Source organism: Pleurodeles waltl, chromosome 3_2 (genome assembly GCF_031143425.1).
Source record: "Pleurodeles waltl isolate 20211129_DDA chromosome 3_2, aPleWal1.hap1.20221129, whole genome shotgun sequence".
Lineage (NCBI taxonomy): Eukaryota > Metazoa > Chordata > Amphibia > Caudata > Salamandridae > Pleurodeles > Pleurodeles waltl.
Genome location: NC_090441.1, coordinates 156,434,297 through 156,460,723, shown reverse-complemented (window position 1 = coordinate 156,460,723; position 26,427 = coordinate 156,434,297). Strand labels below are relative to the sequence as shown.

General features: G+C 43.4%; 1 protein-coding gene across 1 annotated transcript in view; it reads left to right on the top strand.

Moving 5' to 3' along the window:
* Positions 1-25,411, top strand: part of MAP3K2 (mitogen-activated protein kinase kinase kinase 2) — a 269,545-nt gene extending 244,134 nt beyond the window's left edge. Inside the window, exons 16-17 of the mRNA XM_069227045.1 lie at positions 12,523-12,700; positions 22,964-25,411. Coding sequence (XP_069083146.1) covers positions 12,523-12,700; positions 22,964-23,189 — 404 coding nt within the window. The 3' untranslated portion in view covers positions 23,190-25,411. The remainder of the gene's footprint in view (positions 1-12,522; positions 12,701-22,963) is intronic.
* Positions 25,412-26,427: the final 1,016 nt, after the last annotated feature.

Sequence of the window (26,427 nt, the reverse complement as noted above, 5' to 3'; positions counted from 1 at the left end):
ACCCCTCTAAATATCAATCAATCAACGGAGTCTTGTAGAGCGCGTCTTGTCACCCAAGGGGTCTTCAGGTGCTGGTGGGATGCTGTGAGCCTAGTCTGGATGGGATGGCGGTCCAAGAGCCAAGTCTTGAACTGCTTTCTGAAGTCCTTCAGGTGAAAGGGAGGTCATTCTAAGACTTGCCGTTGTGGTGGGAGAATTACTGACCTCTGAAGCAGTCGTGACTTATGCAGGGAACGTGGGCCTGGGCAAGGGTGGCTGAGCGAAGTGCTCTCGTTGGTCGGTGGAATGTAAGGCTGTTGTTGATATAGGCGGGTCCGCGTTGTTGCATGCTTGGTAGGCGTGCATGTGGAGGTTGAAGAGGCATCTTTGCTGGACGGGGAGCCAGTGGAGAGCCCTGAGGTGGGGAGTGATGCTGGTTCTTTTGGCGAGGTCAAGGATGAGTCTTGCCACAGATCCTCTGAGCCTGTGCCTGAGAGGAGCAGCGCAGTGGTGATGGCAGCGGTGACGATTCAGATGTATTTTTTTATTTTATTTTTATTTAAATTGTATTACTTTGACTCCTGCCCCACCCGTCCACTAACCCCCACCCCTCCGGAGCCCCCCTAGGGCCCATCTTTAGCACCTCAAGCCGCTCCAGACACCATGGCATGAAGAGTTAGATCAGACAGACGCGAGCTCAGCAGATGAATGCAAAGACATTTTCTTTTTTTTCTTTTTTTAGTTACTGCTGTATGTCAATGTATATTGCAAAGTGGTTTGACGCCCTTCCATTACAGCACCTTTGGTGGCCCGGGCATGATTATGCAGAGTTCTGAGCTTTCCATCGCATAGCAGAGTCTAAGTAGATTTGCAGGGGAGATGGTGTCATTAAAGTGAAGAAATGTGCATTTAAGTGAGTATATAACACTTAATGGGTGCCTGTAAATCACAAAACCAAGCATTGGAAACGTCAACAGGCATTGTTATGATGTATGTGAATGCAGGCATAATGCGCAAATACTGTTTCCATATGTTAGTACATTAGAGCCCAGACCAATTAGATTTGTCGGTGCTTATTAGAAAATAAATCCAATCACATTTAAAATTTCTGCAGTGAAGTGGACCGAATTGTACTCTCCTGTACACTGCAGAGACTGCTACCTTTTGTTATCACTTTCTGATGGATACTTAGATCTGCACCTATTTAATAATCCAAGGTATTGGACTCGATCCAGAAACGTTACAGCTCTCTAAGATGGAAAGGGGCCCTGCAATGGTGCTGGAATTGCTCTGCATTTGTGCTGGAAGTGGCATCTGGGAATATCACTGAAGCCATGCAGCAGCTACCCTGCATGACTGTATCCGTCTGCTTTTTTCCTCTCCTTTAATGCAGATCCAAAGCTTCCTCTGCTTCCCTAATTATTTGTGCCTTAGCGCTTCAAAATAATTTGTAAATCTCCTAACTGCAGTGCTAGCGATGTCCCCCTTGAAGCTTTTGAGTTTAAGCCTTGTAGGTACTGTGAGGGACAGGTGCCCATGACAGCCCTTCGCCATATTTGCATGTGGGCCTGGGGTTGGACCATGATTTCAGGTCATGTGAGTCCTGTTGCAGCTTGCACTCCAAGGCAGTTAAAGAGAGGGAAGCTAGTTTTTTCATGGTACTGGTCTACAGAGATAAACATGGCTGGTGTTGTTCCCGGGCCTGCTCGAGGTCTCTGATGTCACAGTCCTCGAGCAGACCGAAGAAGCATTCATAAAAAGGTAAGCCACCTCGGTCCTCCCATTCCCGACTCCTATAGGATATTTATCCTTTGAGCTAGAGTAGATGCCTTTAGAGTTCTTAGAACCAGCACCACCGACAGACTCTCCCCTGAATCTGGTGGCCATATTGGTCCTTCCTGGCAAACATTCAGCACCAATGCCAACATTTCCTGACTTTCCAGCTCTGGGTTCTGATCCAGCAGCATTCCTTAACACTGTGTTTGAAGTTTTCTTCAGGGCAGCAAACCCATCTAGTTTTCCTTCAGACCCTATGGGACCTTGCAGAATGCCTATGTTCATGCCCTTTGTGACGGCGTCGGAGTCATTAAGCATCGAACCATTGGTGCCACACCACCTCACATTTTCTCTCCAGTACACTACTATGCTTCAACACTGCGGTATTTGGCTCTGCCACTGATGTCACCTCCTTTGGCGGCCATGACACTGCCAGCGCCAAGCTTTACTCCACCGGCACAACCTGCTTCTTGGGGTTCAGGGCCAACTCATCCTTTACAGGACCATAGATCCAGGAGAGAGGCTCAGCGACTTCATGAAGAGGAAAGATACTGCCAAGAAATTTTGCTTCCGCATGTCCACTTTTATGAGCCCTTCAGAGCGGACATGGGGTCTTGAGGTTTATGATGCTGGCTGGACCAGGGTGCAATTGGCCTGATGCTAGAATATGGAGGTCTCACTTTGGACAGTAGTTTAGATACCTCCACTGACTTTCCTTCTTCCCCATCCACAGAGGTCACTTGCTTCCAGGTTGCAGGAGTGTTGGAACTTCCCTCACCATCTATAGAGGCAAAGACAAATCTGCTAACAGAAATTCTGCAGCCTTCAACTCCCTTATGTGAACCAATTCTACCTTATTGTGGTGCCTGGATGGAACTGGTGCTGGCTGCCTGGGACAAACCCTTGTTAGCCAGGCTGTGAATAGGCTAGTGGAAAAGACAGTATCAATCTGTCCCTTGCTTCTTTTTTTGTTGGCCCTTCCATCAATGGGTACCTTGTTGATTTAGGCATCTTGCACTACTGGGCAGGTATCGGAGCCTTCCCTTTTTCCCCTTCCGACTGAGAATGCAAGCACTCAGGGCATGGCTAAAGAAAATCTTCTCCACCTGCAGTATGGTGGTCATATCCCTTGATTCCTCATGCTTCCTTGGAGATACACATATACTCTAAATTTCTGGCACCATATTTCTGGCACCATATGTTTCTGAAGACCACAGGGTAAATTTTTCTGAGATCATCAAATATGGACAAGATGCTTCCTGGCATATTATTAAATCAGGGTTGGACACTGCCTGTTTCATAGCTCAAACCATGGGATGGTCTGTTGCCATACGCTTACACTCTTAGCTGCGCATATTGGGATTTTGCTCAGATTTGCAGGCCACCCTGATGGACCTTCCATTCAGCTGTCCCTGCCACTTTGGTGATAAAGTTGACACAGAATTGTAAAGATGTAACACCAGGAGGTCAACAGCAAGGTCTTGTGGCCTACCATATCTGTCCCAAAGAGAATAAAAGGCAGTTTAGCAGCTTTTAATGTTCTCCAGTGCGATTCAGAGTTTGCTAGTGACAGGCTCAATCCCAACAACATCAGACTTTAAATCCTCTCATCAGGCAGTGCAGGGCAAAAAGTCAAAGGAAGGGTCACAAGCATCTACTTATTTCCTCCTACTCCTCCCTAGCACCACTAGGGAACCAGCTCTAGTCCATTCCTACAGGAAGACCAGGAGCCTGTGGGAGGTTGTGTGTCCTCCTTTCTGTGATCCTGGCAAGCCATTATGTTTGACAAGTGGGTCCTTGAGGAAGTAGAAAAGGAGTTATACTCTGCCTTTCCTTCCACTTCCCTCCACAGCCCCGCCCAAACCTTTTCCTTGTCCGAAGACTACCTCTTTATTTTACAACAGGAGGTGGCAGCACTTGTCATGAAAGTAGCAGTGGAACTGGTGTTGGCAAGTTTTCAGGCAGGGTAGTTAATCAATATAATTTCCTTCTTCTTAAGAAGGATGAAAGCCTGCGTCCAATCCTAGACTTTGGCCACCCACCACTCTACAGTGCACCAAGTTCTCACAAAATATAAAATTTGTGATGTCATAACTTTTATTGTAAATAATAGTTCGATGGCATCTGTCGCTGTAGATACACATGGTATGCATGAGCTCGCCATCTGGTGTTGGGTCGGAGTGTTACAAGTTGTTTTTCTTCGAAGAAGTGTTTTCGAGTCACGGGGCCGAGTGACTCCACCTTCTGTGCTCATTGCGCATGGGCGTCGACTCCATCTTCGATTGTTTTCTTTCCGCCATCGGGTTCGGACGTGTTCCTGTCGCTCCGAGTTTCGGAACGGAAAGATAGCTGAAGACGGAAGATTTTCGACGGTATCGTTGCGATCCGGTTAGAGATAGACACATACGACGACGCGTTGAACATCGAAGCGCTTCGGTGCCCTTCGGGGTAGATTTCGGCACCCCGTCGGGGCCTAGTCGGCCCGACCGCGTGGAGGACAACGCCGATGGAACGGACCCCGTTTCGATTCTGCCCCGAATGCCACAACAAATATCCTTATACGGACCTACACTCGGTCTGTAATCTGTGCCTGTCACCCGAGCACAGCGAAGAATCCTGTGAGGCCTGTCGGGCGTTCCGGTCCCGAAAAACTCTGCGCGACCGTCGAGCGAGAAGACTGCAGATCGCGTCCACGCCAAAAGAGCGTCGACAGTTCGAGACAGAAGAGGAACAGGAGGAATCCTTTTCCATCCAGGATTCAGACTCCGACGAGCTACACTCTACAAGAACTGTGAGTAAGACGTCGAGATCAAACCTTAAAAAAGGAAAGAAGGCCCAGGGGACGCCACTGCCAACCGGCCATGGCTCCACCCAAATTCTCGGTGACCAACAATCGGCACCGAAAAAGGCCCATTCAGTGTCGAGATCGTCCGACTCCGGTCGAGACACCGGCACGCAGCCTCCTCGAGACCGAGAGAGTGCTAAACAGAAGCATCGACACCGAGAGTTCGGTGTCGACACGGATCGACGCCGAGACAGTGGCGCCGAAGACCATAGAGGCCCAGAATTTTCGGCACAGAAAAAGAGGAAGGTTACCTCGGAGCCGAAAAAACAATCGACAGGGTTTTCGGAGCCGAAAAAAGCGACATCAGACCCTGTTTCTGGCTCCTACACTGAAGAGCATTCTATGTCTTCTCAAATGAAGAAACATAGATTTGAACAAGAACTGCAATCCACTGACGTGGATCACACGCAAAAGCGTATCTTTATTCAGCAGGGGACTGGGAGGATCAGTACCCTTCCACCTGTCAAACGAAAGAGAACGCTTCAGTTTACTCCTCAGCAACAAACAGCACAAAAGGTAACACCTCCTCCCTCGCCTCCACCTGTAACTCCGGCTTCGCCAACTTACACCCCGTCACATTCGCCAGCTCACACCGCCATGAGCCACGATGACCAAGGTCAGGATGCGTGGGACTTGTACGATGCACCAGTGTCTGATAACAGCCCAGACACATACCCAACTAGGCCATCACCACCGGAAGACAGCACAGCCTACTCACAAGTGGTGGCTAGAGCAGCACTATTCCATAATGTGGAACTACACTCGGAACAAGTAGAGGATGATTTTTTATTTAACACCCTCTCCTCAACCCACAGCTCCTACCAAAGCCTGCCGATGCTCCCAGGCATGCTACGCCATGCAAAGGACATTTTCAAGGAGCCAGTTAAAAGTAGGGCAGTGACGCCTAGGGTGGACAAAAAGTATAAGGCGCCTCCTACGGACCCCGTATTCATCACCTCTCAGCTGCCACCAGACTCTGTGGTGGTAGGGGCTGCCAGAAAACGGGCAAACTCACACACTTCTGGGGATGCACCTCCCCCAGATAAAGAAAGTAGGAAGTTCGATGCAGCCGGGAAGAGGGTTGCTGTCCAAGCAGCAAACCAGTGGCGCATCGCAAATTCACAAGCGCTGCTAGCGCGATACGACAGAGCCCACTGGGATGAGATGCAGCATCTCATTGAACATCTCCCAAAAGATCTGCAAAAAAGAGCAAAACAGGTTGTTGAGGAGGGTCAAAACATTTCCAACAATCAAATACGCTCCTCCATGGATGCAGCAGACACGGCCGCAAGAACCATTAATACGTCGGTTACCATCCGTAGGCACGCATGGCTCAGAACGTCTGGATTCAAGCCAGAAATTCAGCAGGCAGTGCTTAACATGCCAGTAAACGAGAAACTTCTGTTCGGTCCGGAGGTCGACACAGCCATAGAAAAGCTCAAGAAGGACACTGACACTGCCAAGGCCATGGGCGCACTCTACTCCCCGCAGAGCAGAGGATCTTATAACACCTTCCGCAAAACACCTTTTAGAGGAGGGTTTCGGGGTCAGGCCACACAAGCTAGCACCTCACAGTCCGCACCGCCCACCTACCAGGGACAGTACAGGGGAGGTTTTCGGGGCCAGTATAGAGGGGGGCAATTTCCTAGGAATAGAGGAAGATTTCAAAGCCCCAAAACCACTACCAACAAGCAGTGACTCACACGTCACTCACCCCTCCCACACAACACCAGTGGGGGGGAGGATACATCAATATTACGAAGCATGGGACAAAATAACTACAGACACATGGGTCCTAGCAATTATCCAACATGGTTATTGCATAGAATTCATGCAATTCCCTCCAGACATACCACCAAAATCACAAAATTTATCAAAATACCATTCACAGCTTCTAGAGATAGAAGTTCAAGCACTACTGCAAAAAAATGCAATAGAATTAGTACCAAGCACACAAATAAACACAGGAGTTTATTCACTGTACTTCTTGATACCAAAAAAGGACGAAACACTGAGACCAATTCTAGACCTCAGGGTAGTAAACACATTCATCAAATCAGACCACTTTCACATGGTCACACTACAAGAAGTGTTACCATTGCTCAGAAAACACGACTACATGACAACCCTAGACCTCAAGGACGCATATTTCCATATACCAATACATCAATCACACAGGAAATATCTAAGGTTTGTATTCAAAGGAATACATTACCAATTCAAAGTATTGCCTTTTGGTTTAACAACCGCTCCAAGAGTATTCACAAAATGCCTAGCAGTAGTCGCTGCACACATCAGAAGGCAGCAAATACATGTGTTCCCGTATCTAGACGACTGGCTAATCAAAACCAGTTCGCTCACACAATGCTCAAACCACACAAATCAAGTCATACAAACCCTCTACAATCTAGGGTTCACCGTCAACTTTGCAAAATCAAACATTCTGCCAAGCAAAGTACAGCAATATCTAGGAGCCATAATAGACACGACAAAAGGAGTAGCAACGCCAACTCCACAAAGGATCCACAATTTCAACAGGGTCATTCAACACATGTCTCCAAACCAAACAATACAAGCAAGAACAATACTACAGCTCCTAGGCATGATGTCCTCATGCATAGCCATTGTCCCAAACGCAAGACTGCACATGAGGCCCTTACAACAGTGCCTAGCCTCACAGTGGTCTCAAGCACAGGGTCACCTTCTAGATCTGGTGTTGCTAGACCGCCAAACTTACCTATCGCTTCTATGGTGGAACAGTATAAATTTAAACATAGGGCGGCCTTTCAAAGACCCAGTGCCACAGTACGTAATAACAACAGATGCTTCCATGACAGGGTGGGGAGCACATCTCAATCAACACAACATAACAGGACAATGGAACATACATCAAACAAAACTGCATATAAATCATCTAGAATTATTAGCAGTTTTTCAAGCACTAAAAGCTTTCCAACCAATCATAACCCACAAATACATCCTTGTCAAAACAGACAACATGACAACGATGTATTATCTAAACAAACAAGGAGGAACACATTCAACGCAGTTAAGCTTGTTAGCTCAACAAATATGGAAGTGGGCAATCCACCATCAAATTGGTCTAATAGCACAGTTTATTCCGGGGATCCAGAATCAGCTGGCAGACAATCTCTCTCGAGATCACCAGCAAGTCCACGAATGGGAAATCCACCCACAAATTCTGAACACCTACTTCACACTCTGGGGAACACCACAAATAGACTTATTTGCAACAAAAGAGAACGCAAAATGCCAAAACTTCGCGTCCAGATACCCACACAAGCAATCCCAAGGCAATGCCCTATGGATGAACTGGTCAGGAATATTTGCTTACGCTTTTCCTCCTCTCCCTCTCCTTCCTTACCTAGTAAACAAATTGAGTCAAAACAAACTCAAACTCATTTTAATAGCACCAACGTGGGCAAGACAACCCTGGTACACAACACTGCTAGATCTGTCTGTAGTACCACACATCAAACTGCCCAACAAACCAGATCTGTTAACGCAACACAACCAACAGATCAGACACCCGGACCCAGCATCGCTGAATCTAGCAATCTGGCTCCTGAAATCCTAGAATTCGGACACTTACAACTTAGCCAAGAGTGTATGGAAGTCATAAAGCAGGCCAGAAGGCCATCCACTAGACACTGCTACGCAAGTAAGTGGAAAAGATTTGTTTGGTACTGCCATCATAATCAGATACAACCACTAGAGGCAACTCCAAAACATATAGTAAATTACTTGCTCCATTTACAAAAAGCGAAGCTAGCCTTCTCTTCTATTAAAATACATCTTGCAGCAATATCTGCATACCTGCAAACTACATATTCAACTTCCTTGTATAGGATACCAGTTATCAAAGCATTCATAGAAGGGCTTAAAAGAATTATACCACCAAGAACACCACCTGTTCCTTCATGGAACCTAAACGTGGTTCTAACAAGACTCATGGGCCCACCTTTCGAACCCATGCACTCTTGCGGAATACAATTCCTCACCTGGAAAGTTGCCTTTCTCATCGCCATTACATCTCTAAGAAGAGTAAGTGAAATTCAAGCGTTCACAACACAAGAGCCTTTTATACAAATACATAAAAATAAAGTCGTCCTACGACCTAATCCAAAATTTTTACCAAAAGTTATTTCTCCATTCCATCTAAATCAAACGGTAGAACTACCAGTATTCTTCCCACAGCCAGATTCTGTGGCTGAAAGAGCACTACATACATTAGATGTCAAAAGAGCATTAATGTACTACATTGACAGAACGAAGAACATCAGAAAAACTAAACAGCTATTTATTGCATTCCAAAAACCTCATGCAGGTAACCCAATATCAAAACAAGGTATAGCCAGATGGATAGTTAAATGCATCCAAATCTGCTACCTTAAAGCAAAAAGACAACTGCCCATTACTCCCAGGGCACATTCAACAAGGAAAAAAGGTGCTTCAATGGCCTTTTTAGGAAACATCCCAATGCAAGAAATATGTAAGGCAGCCACTTGGTCTACGCCTCACACATTCACCAAACACTACTGTATAGATGTGCTATCCGCACAACAAGCTACAGTAGGTCAAGCTGTATTAAGAACTCTATTTCAGACAACTTCTACTCCTACAGGCTAAACCACCGCTTATGGGGAACTAACTGCTTACTAGTCTATGCATACCATGTGTATCTACAGCGACAGATGCCATCGAACTGAAAATGTCACTTACCCAGTGTACATCTGTTCGTGGCATCAGTCGCTGAGATTCACATGGACCCACCCACCTCCCCGGAAGCCTGTAGCAGTTCAGAAGTTACCTTCAATTTTGTACATTTGTATATATATTACTTAATCCTTTAATAGATACATACTTACATTTTTCATTGCGCGGGCACTATTACTATAGTACAACTCCTACCTCACCCTCTGCGGGGAAAACAATCGAAGATGGAGTCGACGCCCATGCGCAATGAGCACAGAAGGTGGAGTCACTCGGCCCCGTGACTCGAAAACACTTCTTCGAAGAAAAACAACTTGTAACACTCCGACCCAACACCAGATGGCGAGCTCATGCATACCATGTGAATCTCAGCGACTGATGCCACGAACAGATGTACACTGGGTAAGTGACATTTTCATTATTTTAGATAGTATAACTGAGGGTATTCTGCCAAAATTCATGTAAAACTATTCAGCTGTTTTCGCGTTACATGAAATATAAAAGTCTATGAAAAATGCATTGGTTCAAAAACATGTTAGAACCCCCGCTCGTCACCCCCAACCCCTCTTAATTTATCTGTGGGCCCCCTTGATCAAAGAAAGAAGACTAGGCCTGCAAAGATTTGTGGAGAGTAATTTGCAACCAAAATTCAGAGGAATTCCTATACCTGGGAATCAAGACTATAGCTACAGAGTGACCATTGTTGAATGATTGATGTATAGATATAGATTTATAGGTATAGATGGATATATATTACCTATTGGTTGCCAGTAGGTAGTTATAGTTAGGACCTACTTTCCATAGGAAGAGCATTTTTTGTTTTGTCAATTAACTTTGGTGCTGCCTGACGAATCTTCACAGAATTTTCAAGACTTGTACTTCAGTGGGTTCAGGTGCTGTCTTGAAAGATTTGGGATGATCAGTCAAGCAGGGGCCGAGAAAAAGGTGGGGGGACCAAAACGTGTTTCCCCATTCTTTTTTCCATCGGGGTCTTTAGACACGCCTACGGCCCAAACTGATGAATGGAATTACACCAGATTTGGCAGGAAGGTAGATCCTGTTACCCAGATTGTGCTTTTTGTAATTTGGTTTAAATCCGTTCAGTAGTTTTGGAGGTATTATAGGTCAGAAAATATAGATATCTAAGGGAGTGAACCCTCCGCGGAACAAACTGTCCCCGTTCAACAAGGAAGTGTTGGAAACCATCCTAGGACTCTGCTTCAGCTGAGTCCCTGAACAAAAGTGGGGGGAAAAAGAAAAGGAGTCAGGGTAGCCGTACGGACACTGCAGGGCTGAAAAGTATTTTTTGTTTTTTCTTAACTCTTGGAAAAATCAGCGGATCTGAAGCACCAGATTTTTTTTTTTTGTTTGTTTTAAGAGCAGTCTCCTGCCCTTTTCTTTTATTTGACCTCTCGTGGTGGGCCAGGTCCCAGGGGCATTGAGAAAGGAGGGAGTGCATGGGGCTGGTCCCTGGAGGATGGGTTCCCCGGGGCGGAAATCATCCCAAGGAGAGGAGGCAGCATGGCCACCTTTCCCTCCACAAAATCATTTATTATAAGGCCAGGCCCTGGGGGGATATGGGATCCCCAGGGCCGAAATCAGCTGGAAGAGGGGGGCCGTGCAACCCTGTCCTCCATTTAATGAAGGTCTGCCCTGAGGGATTGGGTCCCTGGGCCCGAGATCGGCCCGGGAACCACACACCCCCTCCCTTTTTACTTGTAGTGGGCCCAGGGGGATGAGTTCCCCCTGGGGCTGCAGTCGGCCAGGGCACGGAGGCCCTCCCCCAACACCCTCATTGGATTGTAGTGGGCCCCGGGGTATGGGTTCCCCGTGTCCGAAATCGGCCCAACTCCCTTCCCCCGCCTTCCACCCCCCCCCCACCCACCCCACGCCCCCCACCCCCCCACACCCCCCACCCCCCCACACACCGGCCATTTTGCCAATGAGGTAGCACTTATTAACCAACCAGCCAACCAGTAGAAAGTGCTAGATTTGGATAGACATTTTGTGCAAAACTGTGGACTTTTGGAAGCACTGACAAGTATAAACGTAGCAGGTGCTCCAGTTGAAGCTCCACTTCTGGAAAGGACAAATGATCCTAACCCTTGGGCTTGGCAAAGGAAAGCAAGCTTGTTTACTCCATGATTCCATATTGAAAAACGATTTGAAATCCTTTGTGGAGTTGAATGCATCTTTAATCCTATTGGAGCGTGATCAGACATTCTCACACCCACTCTTACACCCACATAGACCCTCTCACACACTTTCATAGCCACGGTCACACCCAGAGATACTCTCACACAAATTCTCACACCCAGAGAGATAGGCCATGCACAGCGTGTGGTTGGGTGGTTAGCGGTGGGAGGTTGGCTGCAGGGGTTTGGTGGTTATAGGGGGTTGGCCGCAGAGCCTGGCCACAGGCTAGGCCCTGCGGACAGCCCCCACCGTACATGGCCAAAGGCTGTGTGCGGCAGTGGTTGGATTAACATGAAGAAATAGAAATTACTTTACGTTAAAAAAAATGAAAAAAAAAAAAATTGAAATTCACTGGAAAAAAAAAACAAAGGTTGCAGGGACATTATAGTTAGGAAATAAAATTTAAAAAGCCTTAGAAATTCACTTAAAAAAAACAAAGGTTATAGGGATGTTAGTTCGGTTCTGAATTTACTCGCACAAAAACAGAGAAATTCAGCAGTTATAATTATTTCAATTAACTATAACTCGCATCCTAAGGTAACTATAACTTGTGAGAGAATGAGAATCAGTCAGAGGCAACGTCTTTGGTTATCACATAACATCTTCACTGAGCACTGCTTCGTCTTATTTTCCATTTCCAGAAATCTGTTGATATCCTACAGATCATTTAAGACAAATTTCTTGATAACCTGCTATGTTTAGCAATTGCCGACATGCCCTTTCTGCTGATCTTATACTTATATGGCAAAAACTCTGTTCAGCTTCTGAGTTACGCATTGGTTTGTTCAAATGCTTAAAAATTTGTTGAATTATACCCATTGACCGCTTTTATGATCGAACATAAGTACCTAGGTCACCTTTTGTTTTGCAGGGTAGCCCTATTCTAGATGTTTTATTTAGGCTAAGCCCTGCTTTGACAAACTTAGTAGCTTGTACATGTCTACCACAGTAATGTGATGCTCATTCATAGAATCGTATCCCTCTCCATCTAGGGGCAAACATTCTTCGTGATTCAGCTGGAAACGTGAAGTTGGGAGATTTCGGTGCCAGCAAGAGGCTCCAGACTATCTGCCTGTCTGGCACAGGAATGATGTCTGTAACTGGAACGCCTTATTGGATGAGCCCGGAAGTGATCAGTGGGGAAGGCTATGGTCGGAAAGCAGACATCTGGTGGGTCTTTACATTTTCTTTCAAACCAAAAGTGGAGCAAAGAGCATATTTTGAATCTTGGAAAGTAGTGTGTACTTGTCAGAAACATGTTGCATGTACGCAAAGCACAGAGCAAAATCAATATTATAACTGATCTAAAGGGGCATTACTGACTGAAGTGCTCTGTATATTCATTTGTGCTGGCTGGTAGCATGTAATAGGCTTCTTTTTGCTTTGGTTTCCACCCTGTATCTACAGCACCGAATTAATAAATGTTTGCACCGGAGTTTATAGTACCTTAGAGTCTCTACTCTGAAAACAACCATTCTTTTCCACACTATGTGGGTGAATATCTGCCAAAATGAATGTGTGCGTGTACAAACAGAGGAACGCCTCACAAATCAATCAATCAATCAAAAGACAATTGTACTGCACACAGCTGCTTCTTGAGATGTGTCCCGGCACTCATGGCGACTAACATCAGGCAGCATCTAGAATTGAGGGCTAATCGTTCTCAAAGAGAAAGGTTTTTAGCTCTCTTTTAAAGATGGAGACCAAAGGAGCCCTTCGGAGGTTGACCTGGAGAGCATTCCAAAGTTTGGCCTTCGAAACCATAAAGGAGCTGCCTCAATATCTGACCTCGAAGAATTTTGGAACCTGCGTCAGGCAGAGATTATTAGACATGAGTAATGTGTGTTGCTTGTAGAGACAATCTATTTCTCAGCTAAGACAAACCTTCCCCTGCACACGGTCTAAACACCAGAGTGAGGTCTTTGAATTTGATGCGTTCAGTGATTGGTAACAAATGAAGAAGCTTCAAATGAGGTGTAATAGACTGCCGCAGGGGTACTCTTCAGATAAGTCTTGCTGTTGCATTCTGGATAATCTATAGTCTTCGTATTAGAAAGGTATGAAGGCCCAAATAGAGACTGTTGGCATAGACCAAGCTAGAGCTTACCAAGATGTGGACCACCATTTACATGTGGACTCGGGTATCAGGTGCAGTAGCTTTCTTAAGGATTTAAGTTTGATGAAATACACTGAAGATATCTGCCTAATTTGAGAGTTAAAGAAGAGCGCTGAGTCGAAGATTATACCACAATGTGTATCCAAGAAGGTAGGAACCGGTGGGAGATTGAGTTCCTCAGGCCACCAGAGGCAAGAAGAGAGGTCGACCAGTGGGTCCAAAGAAAAGAACTTCTGTTTTATCGGAACTCAGTTTGAGGCACTTAGCATCCACCCATCTGGCAACTCTCTTTAGGCACTCTTAAGTTTGAGAGCAGCATCCAAATGTTCTGAAAGGGTAGTAAGAGTTGGGCATCATCTGCATATGATGCCACCTGCACAACCCAGAATTCAATCAAACCTAAGGAGCTAGATATAGGTGAAAAGAGACAGGCTCAGATCCAAGTCTTACGGTACTCAATGTAAAAGGGATGTGGGGAGAGATGAAAAAGGGTGGAAATGCACCCGTTGAACACCAGGGTGTGGGGGGAAGTGTACCTGCGATGCACGTGTTGTTGTTTGGTGGAAGGTTGCATACAGTTTCTGAATTTTCTTGTTATAGAAAGAAGATAAATCATTACAAAGTTCCCCAGAAAGACTCATAATGCATTGAGCGGTGTCGGGTAGAGTAAAGTCTGGACAATTTAAAAACTTCACAGGGAGTATTAGTAACTTTCGCAATACACAAAGAAAAGTACTTTTTCATTGGTGTGCGAGATGATCTGCAAAATTTGAGTGCCTCTTTATGTATGATCTTAGCATCAAGACAATACAACTTTCTCCAGTTATGTTCCATCTTTTTACAGTGGTTCTTCTTTTCCCTTAATGAAGGGAAGAGAACCATGGAGCCGAGGGCTTATACCTCTTTGCTGCATGCGCTTTCAGTGGTGTTGGTGAACCATTGGTTAAAAAAGGCCACATCCGTGTCCAGAATACCAATTTGAGAGGGGGAAGAAGATTGTAATATCTGGGAGAAGCGTTCCTCCAAGATTTCATGCCAGCTTCAAGTTGGCACTGTAGATGTGTCTGACTTCTTCCAGTGCAGTCCACCTGGGAAGAAGAAAGGAAAATGGACATGATCACACCAGACAAGGCACTCAATTGGAGAGACTTGCAAATTGGAGATATTAGAGAAGATCAGGTCCAGAGTGTGTCCTGCTTTATGTGTAGGAGATGGGACCAATTGTGGAAGATTCATACCAGCCAAGGTGAGATTAAGTTGATCGGCTTGAGAAACGTTGGCATCCTTTACATGTAAGTTGAAGTCACGAAAAACAATGAACTCAGAATATTGCTGAGAGTGTTGGGCAATTGTATCAAACAATGGAGAAAACAGCTATTAGGGCAGTCAGGGGTCTGTATATGAGCAATACCTACAAGGAAAACGTGGGAGCTAATTTAAAGCTGAAAATAAGATTCCCTATTTGCCTCAGTAGGGTTAAGAATCCCTCAAAAGACTCCCTAAAATGACTGTAACTCTGATGATGCTCCACTCCCAATTAAAAATAAAGTTCTGATCAATGTGAAATCCCCCTTCACAAACAAATTACAAAAATGTAAATAAAATAGATTGTTAATAAAACATCTGTCATCAATTCAAACAACAATCCCCTTTTTAGTAAATTATCCCCAGAATGGCATCAATACAAAAACGAATTGCAGTCTCCGCTGATTGTCAGCGGCATAGGCTGCCCTAAGTAGAATAAGCAAGAGAGAAAGGAGGGGCACCCTACATCCAAACTGCTAGAATACTAACTGACCAAAAACTGTGTGTCTGCTGTGGCACATAAGGCGAGTAAAAGATGGCTCTCCACTCCAGATTAAAAATAAAGTTCTAATCAATGTAAATGTATCCCCCCGGAAATCCTAATTAAAGCACAAAGAAGATGTACACCCAATTAAAACACACGTCATTGATTCAAACTACAACCATCCTTTTGATAAATTAGCCCCAGAATGACATCAATAGCAAAAACTAACCGATTGCAGTCCCATCCTTAAAGATCCCTCTTGGGAGCTGGAAGCAGTTATTTAACCTGCTTCCCTTGTCTTATCATAGGAGACTGTAGACGTTTCAGGAGTGTCTGTCTGACTGTAAAGAAAGGACATTCACAATCCCTAGGATGGAGTGTACAAATGAATCCAAATTGTAATTATTCAGTTTTTCCTCCCATCACAAACTGTACAAACTAAACCAATACGCATGGCCTGTCTCTACCAGATAAGGTGTTAAACCGAAGGTAAGTACCTCATTCCTCACTTCCATCTATATTAGATATTTGCATTTCGAATATCCAAGGGGGATGGTTCATGATATATAGGGATGCTTGCTTATACAGCTGGGATTGTGAGGCCTGACTACCTTTGTTGATTGGCTTTAGAGCTAGTTTTTTTTTTTTTTTTTTACATTTGTTTGTTGAGACCTATCATGGTATCTGAGACCCATTGTTCTCGCTCAGCTTTTAACATAGTGTTTTAATCTAGTGCCCGCAGTAGAGAGTTTTTGCAGGCAGTACCACAATTACATAATTAGAACATATTGATACACATGGCTCTGAGACTTCTCTGATTTAAATACAAAAGAAGTATTCTCTGTATGAAAAATTACTGCTACAGTTTAAATACTAATTTGTTCTACTTGTCCGATGATGACTCCAAAAAAAAAGTGTCTGGTTGAAGACCTATTGTTTTGAGATTATGATTTATAACTTTAGAAAGGAGATGCAAACTGAAACCCCTCAACTGATATGTGGGTCCCTCAAGAATTTGAGAGCAGAATTGATCTTGCATATTTGTTATGATTAGTTCGTAGTCTTCTGTGACAGTTGAAAAAAAAACTATAATTTGGTTCTCTGATTCTCATTATTTGCTCAGCAGCAAATAGTCTCATTATTAGCTGTGCATTACTCATTACCCAACTTTACAATTACACTAGGCTTTTTTTCTAATGAAAACCTTTGTACATTCCTTCACTTGTTACTTACTGCAGTGAGATGCGGTATCTGGTTTGTAATCCCAGATTTTCAGTGTGAATTTACTTGATTTCCCTGTCTCAAGCCCGTAATTTCATCCTCCAAAGTTACAAACACATATAAACAAGATCCACCAGCTTTTTAACACAACATAAAAAACAGAACATTCTATTAAGTGGGGGGGGAAGGACCAAGAGATGAGCTCCTTGTTGCAATAACCTAGAGGACTTGATATTGTCTTCTTATCCCCCCACATGACACACTACAGTTTTCTATTGTCAAAGGATCATATCAGTGAGAGAAGTATAAACAAATAATTCTCGTCATCAGTTATTCATTACTTGGTTAGTTAAAACCATAAAAGATACAAACAATTTAAAGGAACTTGCACATTAAGTCAATACATCATTTCCTATTCAACTTTAGCATAATAAATAATACTATCCTAAATTCATAATAGGATCAGCCCTCATAAAAGAAATTGCAATCAGAAAAATAGGAATCATTTTAAATTCCATAAGAATTTACACACAATAACAAAATCCAAATTCATTCACAATTGTTTTCAATTAGACCACTACTATAATGGTGATTGTGTATGTCTAAGTCTTATGGCCCCTATTAAAAAGCTAGCCACATTAAAACATATACATTCATTAGGCATTGTTTGTGAAAATGTAAGAGCAGGTCTAACTCGAGTAAATTGTTTCCCTCTGAACAGAGGTAAAATATACTGTTGTCGCAGGGATCTAAAGTGTTCACAGAACATTACAAAGTGCATAGTGTCTTAGGGCTTGATTACGACCTTGTCGGATGGTATACTCTGTCACAAATGTGACGGATATCCCGCCTGCCGTTTTACAAATTCCATAGGACCAAGGTCGTAATCAGGCCCTTAATCTTAGAAGGAATCGCAAATACAGTGGCTTACATTTTCAAGTTTGTTCCAACCACAAGACTCTGCCAAAAGACAATATAATAAGTTTAATCTAAATCTTGTTCATAAAAATCGATTGTGAGGATTTGTAACAACTGTAAGATATGGTTTGATGGATGTACATGACTTCAGGGTAACATAAGCTCGTACACATCCTCCTCATCTCTCTTTATACAGCTCTCTTTTTTCTTGTTCCACAGATATATGTTGTCTCTTGACCCACAATAAGTTGGCACAGACAATCCGTTCTGGAAACCTGTATAAATCAGGGCATCCTAAATCAGTAAATACGGATTTAATGTACCTAAGCCAGGGAATACTACCAGCCCTGTCCAGAGTCCTACTGTCCTTCAGTATACCCAGATTCAATCCCTGCTCTGTATTATGTATATCGAAATTCATGTAAGCAAGGGTCCCAAAGTTAGCAAATCTGATATGTATCCTATCCCTAATTCTTCATGCAGGATATAAGAAGGGATGGATTGAGGCACTGATAATAAACGCCTCATAATTTTATTTTTAATTTCTTCTTTTGCCTTTTTGTATCTCCCAAACGGGATGCAAAATAAAACACTCACCACTGGGGCCCATGAGCCTTTCTCATTGCCACTCTAGTAATCTCAGATCCCTCTAGGATGTATGTTTTGTGTCCCATGTCCCCAGACCCCAAAACCATTATGTGTGATTTGTTTTCGTTGGTACTTGAATCCAAACTATTCATAAAACTAACAAAGGACAAGCATCATGAGCGTATGGTACGGCAGGGATAAGGTCAGACCCTGCTCGTGGGATATCTTATTCCATGCATTTCCAGTTTGGCAAGCCCACTTACAATACCATTTTTCAGTAATCAGTCAGAAATGTAATATTCCACATTAGCTATCACAAAATGAAATGCAGTTTTTTGCATCTGTTAATCCAATACATTAACCAACAAAATTCATGTTTTGTTTCAAAACGCCTCATGTGGTCTCACTTTACATACACTCTTTCATAAATGCCCACAAATAAAATTCAGGCCCTGGAAACCGAATCGATAAAGTACATTGAGTAGTTCAGGTTTGTACAATCAGAAAAACATAATGGTCAGAGGTCAGTAGCCCCCATTAAGTGCATGGCTTATGTTTCTGTGGCCCTTTAATCACGTATGCCACCTTCAATAGGACAAAACACCTGTTCCTCATGGTTTCATTTCATAAGACGCAGTGCGGAGAGAAGTCCAAAATGTTTTCCAGGCAGTTTCTGTCTGCATCATGTTTCTTGGGCTTACACTTGGCAAACAAAGCAGCTCCGCAAAAATGTGTTTTTGTAATTCGTCATCAGATGATACACAACGCGTGAGAACAAATATAGAATGTTGAAAGCAAAACCATTGTTGTCCAGGTAGGTTGGTAACATTCCTGACTTTGTTCAGTAGCTGTTCAGGACAGATTGTACACTGATGCTGGGTTAAAGTTCGATATTCTGAGGTGTAAGACAGTTAGGATTAGCTTTCAGTTTGAGACTTAGGGCGATCCAGTTTAATATCCATCACACCCAAAGATTGGCCTCCATATTTCTGCCGATTGAATGGGAAAAGAGGAATCACGTTTGAGGAAGTTGAGCATACATTTCTTGAGGGGATTTATTGTGGGGCCAGTTTTTGCAAGTAGGCCCTGTGCATGGCGTATACAGTGAAAAACATTCAAAGCAGATTTTAGCATGGTCACATTGTGGCAGCTTGTCTTTGGAGTCTGTCAGTCAAGTTCTTTAACAGTCCTGTTTTTCACATTGCAGTAGTGTGCCTGGCCCAAAATGAGGCATCTTGTATGTTCAATTCAGTAAGAGGTTTGCAAGAGAGTAAGGCTAAATGCTTGATGGCCTTATTCACTACACCAATGATTTGGGGTGAGAAGCATGTTCGCATCAAAGATTATCGTCAGTTCTCTTATTCTGTGAATAAAGATGGGGCAATCACATAACTGGATGTCCACTGAAATGTCAGAGTGGCAGTGTCTTGTCTTCCTAAGATTAGTATTGTAGTTTCATCTCTATTTAGGCAAAGGATTCATATAATAGATGTACAGAGGCCTTAGCCATTAGGGAACAATATGATGTTGGAATGGAATCAAGAGTTGGCTCATTTAACAGTTTGAGATTTTCTTAAGCAACTTCAGTATCCAAAGGCCATCTTCTCATTTTCTTGAATGCAGTCCCTTTGTCCAAAAATACCCGACGTTCATTTTCTGAAAATGCATTAATGTTGCCTCCAAGTACAATGACTTCAAATATAATCATGGATGCTGTATGTGCCAACATTTCATGTTAGTAACAGTATTTTTATGTCCAGTCCCCAGCTAGAACTGCCTGCAAAAACTCAAATGTTGCCACCAAATTCCAACATTTCATTTGCGTAGAATTTATTAAATTCCTCAAACATCAAATTAGCTATTTTCAGTAGTTCTGCAGAGCCCGAGAAGAAAAAGGTACAGCTAGATATTACCTACATATATTTATACGTAACCTTATATGCCATCATCTATGAGAAACTGTATGATATGCCCTTAGACAAGTTTTTAAAACATATACTGCCTCATGTGGCTGCGTGTAGCAGATCATACCAGATTTGGGCTGCAATCCTGTAACCTACTGAGCACTAACAGGTACAGCAAAGCAACAGGGCTGGCTACTTTCATATTCAGGCCACTTACACTAGAGACCACAGAAATGCAAGCAAACCTCGTAGAACTTCAACAGCACTGACATCAGCATTGTAAGTATCCCTCACAAACACTTACAGGACAGACAGCAAAAGTGTATAAGTCCCTCACTTAGCTCATACAGCACGAGCAAGCCAAAGCAAAGCCTCCTCAGAACAGAAACAGAAGGGCAGCTGGTGCAGTGGCACTGAAGCCGAGGAATGTGAGAGGTCCTCTGAGCCCCAATTATCAGTGTCTTGTATTATCTAACCAGGGCACAGAATCCCCTTATACTTGCTTTCATGGGGGTTTTGTACTGTTGCACAAAATCTAGATCCATTCTTCAAACCATAGATTTGGTGGCCAAGTCTGTGGGTTCTTCTGTGATCATTCATTGTCTCTCTTGGATGCACTCTACTGATCTCCTTGAAGGCATCCAGGCAAGCTTGATTGTTACTCCTTTTGATGGTCCCTACCCTTTTGTCAGAAGATACTTACTTTGCTTTAAAATGGAATTAAACAAGGGGGTACCACTGCCCGATCTTAGATTCTTCATCTCAGATGTACTGGAGATTGAAAGTCTGTATGAGAATACAGCCATACACACAACACCAGTCTTCTCTACCTGATCAACAAAAGCCTCTGGCTTCCCATTGTTACGGTTTGGCGGAGGGGGATATGTGCTGTTTTCTCAACATGCCAAGACCAACAGCAGCAGCCTTCTCCTTCATCCCGGCCTCTCTGTCCTACCCTTTAGAGGGATCCTCATAGGAGCACATACGTCCTATGAGAAGACATTTGCTTAGAGCCTGAGAGCTGGCATTCCATCACCGCTGAGGCCTTTGGATTTTGTACAGAGATTCACTGCAACGATTCCGAAGTCCATGTGCTTAACTCCATTGCATTTTTTCCATTACCAGGTATGGCATAGCTCCTAGTAGGGAGCCTTCACACTTAATGTGAAATACTGTTGTGTGTGTTCCAGAGATGGATGATTCACTCCTCTTGGAGAGGCCTGTATGTGGCTGCCTGGAGAGTTCTGAAGCCTTAAGTCTGGGGTTTGACTGATTCACCCTGAAGAATGTGTATCATTCTTTGATCCTGCTGTCTTGTGGATAGAATTTGTGTTCTGTAGCAGGTTTTAGTGATTGTTCAACTGTAAGTTCTGCCATTTACAGTGATGTTAGTACTTAATATTTTCATGCAGATTATGCGGACAGTGATAATGCATCTTCATTGACGGTGAAAACAGGTGTCCCTTATCTAGAGCACTGAATACTGGGTAATGGCTCACTGCGGCTAGGATTGTTTTCTCTTCCTGGGAACGTTGGCTTTGTCTGGTGTTCTTTTCTTGGCCTGCTTCGTATTGTCATCACTTTACGCAGTCAACCCCTTTTATAAGTGATACTTTTGTCGGGTCGCTTCAATATCTACCACCCTCCAAGGAGGGCCTGCTTCTTTTAGGCATTGCTCCTATTATTCAGAAGAAAGCTCCTTCATGCAGGATGACGTGGGTTATGCTTCCATTTCCTAGAATAAGGTTTTAATAACTGCAGTTCCTCTGGACGCGGAGTTGAATGAAAGGGCAGACAATATTCTTTTGTGTTGTTTCATTGACTGTATGTTGTCATCTTCTGGAAGCTGTTCAGTCTGTACTTCGCACTGGACTTCAATCTCAGTTGTACTGCCATTTCTGTCCCCCTGTGGGCCCTCTGAGAGATTTCCCTCTTGGGTGAAGCTATGATTCTGATCTTGTGCTTTCTTGCTTTCTTCAGTTTCCTTATGTACGGAGAAAGCTTCCTGATAACTGGAAGGCAGGTGGTCTTAATTGTGATGAGCCACACGCTGACCTGTAACACTTATACCTTTGTTTGTGTCTCCTATGCACTTTCCTGGTAAATCTCCCTAGTTGGGCTGGGTTAGGTTCTTCATAAGGACTTTGGAACATGAGTGTTTCATGGCAGCTAAACGTCTTTACTCATAAGGTTATGAACGTTGTATTAGCAGCACGTTGCCGTTCTGTCGAGACTGCGCACAGCAGACCTCTTTTTGTTTGGTGTGACAAAGAGGAGACACTTCTTCTTCAGGTGTAGTTGCCATTTGTGGCACACTTTTGTTTTCTTTGACCCGTAAGTTGTAGCTGAGGGTTTTATTGCCTTCTTGAACAGGCATGCTCTCTTTGTACTGCTGATTCGCAAGTTCTTTTTTTCACTGTTACGGAAGGTCAGTAGGTATGAAGTTCTTCATTGTCTGAACTGATTGTGGTGTTCTTGGCTTTGTTGGATAGACTTTAATGCACATATCAAGGTGTATTTATTGAGAAAGATGGTTTAGCCCTTGAAACAGATGTACCTTTCTTATTTACAAAACCAGCACTTATGAACAGCTTGCGTGCTGATTAGAATATACCCCCAAAAAATTGATGATGTATTGAAGTGTAGTATGACACCAGAAAGAATGCATCACAGAATGCATCACAAGGCAAACAATTTGAGAGAGATATCTGTAAATAAGGAAATACTTACCTGCTTACCTGGCGCAGACTTTTAACGAGCTTGATTTTATTTTTTCTAACTGCAAAAAGTAATTTTCCATTAACAGTCCAGTTTTGCTAGTTTTTATTAAGGATCTTGCGTCCTAAATAATGGTCACCATGCTCTAATATATCATAATTTTGTGTTTCTGGTTACAGGAGCGTGGGATGTACGGTGGTGGAAATGCTAACTGAGAAGCCTCCGTGGGCGGAGTTTGAAGCCATGGCTGCCATCTTTAAAATTGCCACGCAGACCACCAATCCACAGTTGCCACCTCACAGCTCTGAGTTTTGCCGGGATTTTTTAAAGAGGATTTTTGTAGAGGCTAAGTTAAGACCCTCTGCAGAAGAACTTTTACGGCACACCTTTGCGCATTATCACTAGCAGCTTCTCTTCCATTGGCTCATGTGGACTTAATCTCCTGTCTGACTGCACTTTCAAGAAGGAAGAATAGACGAGAGGGAAAAGTGGTATTTCTCTTGAAAATTGAATTTGCCTCGATTGCAAAGAATGATTAAGCTTTTTTTTCAATATATAGGACGAGAACTTTTTTCCATGGAGATCTTAGGTTTTTACAAAGATAGTACTGAGGTGGTTCACCCAGATAAAGCACTTTAGTACAGGTTCGCTCCTGGATAAAAACGGTTCTAAATGAGTCCCAACAACTGCAGAAGGTTTAACAAGCTGTTGTAATGCTGTTGATTAAATGCTTTGCGAGTACATTTCGGGATGGGGGGTGGTGGGTGCCATATTTTGGTCACTGAACTGTTCTTCCCATAACTCAGTAGAATTTCGTTGATCATATGTAGGCTTTGAAAGCCATCAAGACCAATCATGATCTGCTATGGGACTAGAGTGGGCCTACATACTGGGGAAAATCCAAGAGGCAATTTAATTTGTTTGGCTGATTTCGCTCAGCCGCGGGTGCTGCACAAGTTGTCTGTAATTGTATATGACTATCATACCAGCCACTTGCACTGGGAACTTGTGCTGGAGAGAGATTTGCTTAAGCCGAATTTGAGGTGACTCCGTGCCATTGAAACAGTTAATTTCACTTGTTTTATATTTTGAGTTCTGCTCTCACGCTTCTCCTGATTTGAATGAAGAATCAGTCCAGGTGTAAAATGAAGGCGGAAGCCAAAGATGTTTTCTGTGCTCCGAGGTCTATGTCGCTGCTTTGTCTCCTCTCAAGATAAAATGATCTGGTGTCACTCTTTAATCCTCATCAAGAAATTAGAATTAGGCATGCTTTTGATAAATTGGCATCTTGTTAAAGTGTTTTCAGATCCTGTTAACCTTACGCTTCACTACTCAGAATTATTACTAATCAGACATTAGTTTATTTTTTTTAATTAATTTTTTAAAATTCTGGACCAACCATTTGTCATGTGCATGTCTGCCTATTTCCAATTTCTAGGAGGCTACCACTAGTAATGTTCTTTCTGCCTTTTAGTTATGCCCCATTAGAACCTGTCATAGCTGCAGGGAAAGGCCTGCTCCTTTATTTGTTAGGTGGGAAATGTCCGTATGGCTGGTGTCCAACATAACCAGTGCATTCCCTAGCCCCCACCCGATTAGGAAGATTAACAACCTTGATTCTACTGCTGTAAAATTGTTTGCTCCTGCCAGCCTGTACCATTGTGCTTCAAATACAGCATTATATTTAGCCAGTTAATCCCACTGTAAGAAAAATTCCAACAGAACTATCAGCAATATATTCCTTTTGAGATTGGGTAGGCATGCCTCTAGGTGGTCATGGCTGAGAAGGATTCAGCGAAGCTCACTCCTAGCACGAGACCCACCACGTGGGCTGAATTTCCTATTCTAAGTGTTCAGGTGTTGCAGTTTCGCCAACTATGTATGAGGACATCTAGGTTGTCCGGAGAGGTACAGAATAAGATGCTGAGTATACTCTTTGATGAACATTGCCTAAATCATTATGACTGTCCATGCTTGTTAAGCCATTAAACAGTTCAAGTGCTTTGTTTCCCCAGCAACCTGTCAAGCAGATCCCCAGACAAAAGCTATAGTAACCGCAAATGTATTCCTGTGACATGAGAAGGGTACCTGCAAGGCCATGTACACCAAAACGAATAATGAGACACCCATATAACATTTGGGACCAGTGAGGAGTATGGTGGCGGAGTTCGGAGTGGACAGAGAATAATTTAGCTTAAATGTTGCTAATGAATTATTTGTGGTACTGATTCTATAGTCTTTGACAAGCCCCACTTCACACACTCCACCCAAACTATCCGTCAGACTTTCAATAGCAGTGTCCTTCCTTTGGATGGTAAGGATCGATTCAGGTTGCTTCTGACCTAGTTAAAATACAGCCATGTACTATCTGAACAAACAAGTAGAAGAGGCTCACTTTTGCTGTCTAGATAGTCCGTGCTGTGCTATAGTTTTGTCTCTGAAATATGATATTTCCCTCACTGTAGCCCATTTGGCGCAGAAACAGGCTATTGTGGATGATCTAAGCCAGCATGAAATAATCTCTGATGAGTAGGATATGCACAAGAATGTGACATGCTATTCTCTTCACTTGGGATTTCCCAGTCGCCTTCTCCTTCGTGGCAATTGCCCTTATTCCTCTGATCTTGAAAAAAAAAAAAAAAATGAGATTAATTATTCCATTCACAGTGCCCCTTATGCATCCCTTAAGGCGTCTGATTTAACTTCCATACCTTCCGAGCCTTAACCTTTATGCCTTCCTGGCAAGTGAGATCCAGATTGGGGCTATGCATTTAAAAATCTTGGAAGTGTTACTTTGGGACCACTAGTCAAGCTGTATGTTAGTTATTGGAAGACGTTTACCAGTTGATGATGTGTGAAGGTGGCTGAACTTTTGTCCTGCTGCAGCCTCAAGTTTAATATTCTTTATGGTTTTTGCTCTGTGGCAACCTATTTCTTGCTCATATGATGGGATACTTAGCTTGAACTGTCATAGATTAAGTGTGCCTCAGCAGAGCTCCTGTTTTTCATCTCTGCTTTTGTGCAGTTAACTGTTTTCCTTGAAGTCAATTTTTTGGTCTCGCTTTGGGATTTTAGCTTGGTGTTAACCGTTGTATTCTAGCGGCTCTTTACCAACCATGGAAACAATTGTTTTTGTCTGACTTCACCTTGAGTGATTGTGGTTGTGAGTACTGTATCAAAAACGCATTACTGACATTTTAGAAGCTTAAGGCAACTTTGTGTCCATATCAATCAGTAGATCTTGTACATGACGTTCTGTTGTCAATTATTTGCTGGAGGCAAAGCAAACTTTGACCGGTCAATATTTGAAGAGATTAATTTTCTTTGACTATGGAACAGAAGACTTCTTGTTTCTTCTGATACACAAGGAAATGGTCATTAAAGGCCTCTGTCCCCCTGGCTAGCTCCTGACTGTTCTGTTTCATGCATAGATCTGCCCCCACACATGGCTTTTTGTATTTTTTCCTTGTTTGATGTGGGCTTAGGCAGCATTGTGTTGATGTTAAGAACAGCACTTTGCAGTATAAGCTTGGCAGGCACTTGGTGTGATCCACTGGTCTTTTATAACCTCAATGCATTAAATGCAGGCCAAGCCAGGCTGTTGAATATCATTGGCTGAACACCTAGGGCTCTTGTGATGACT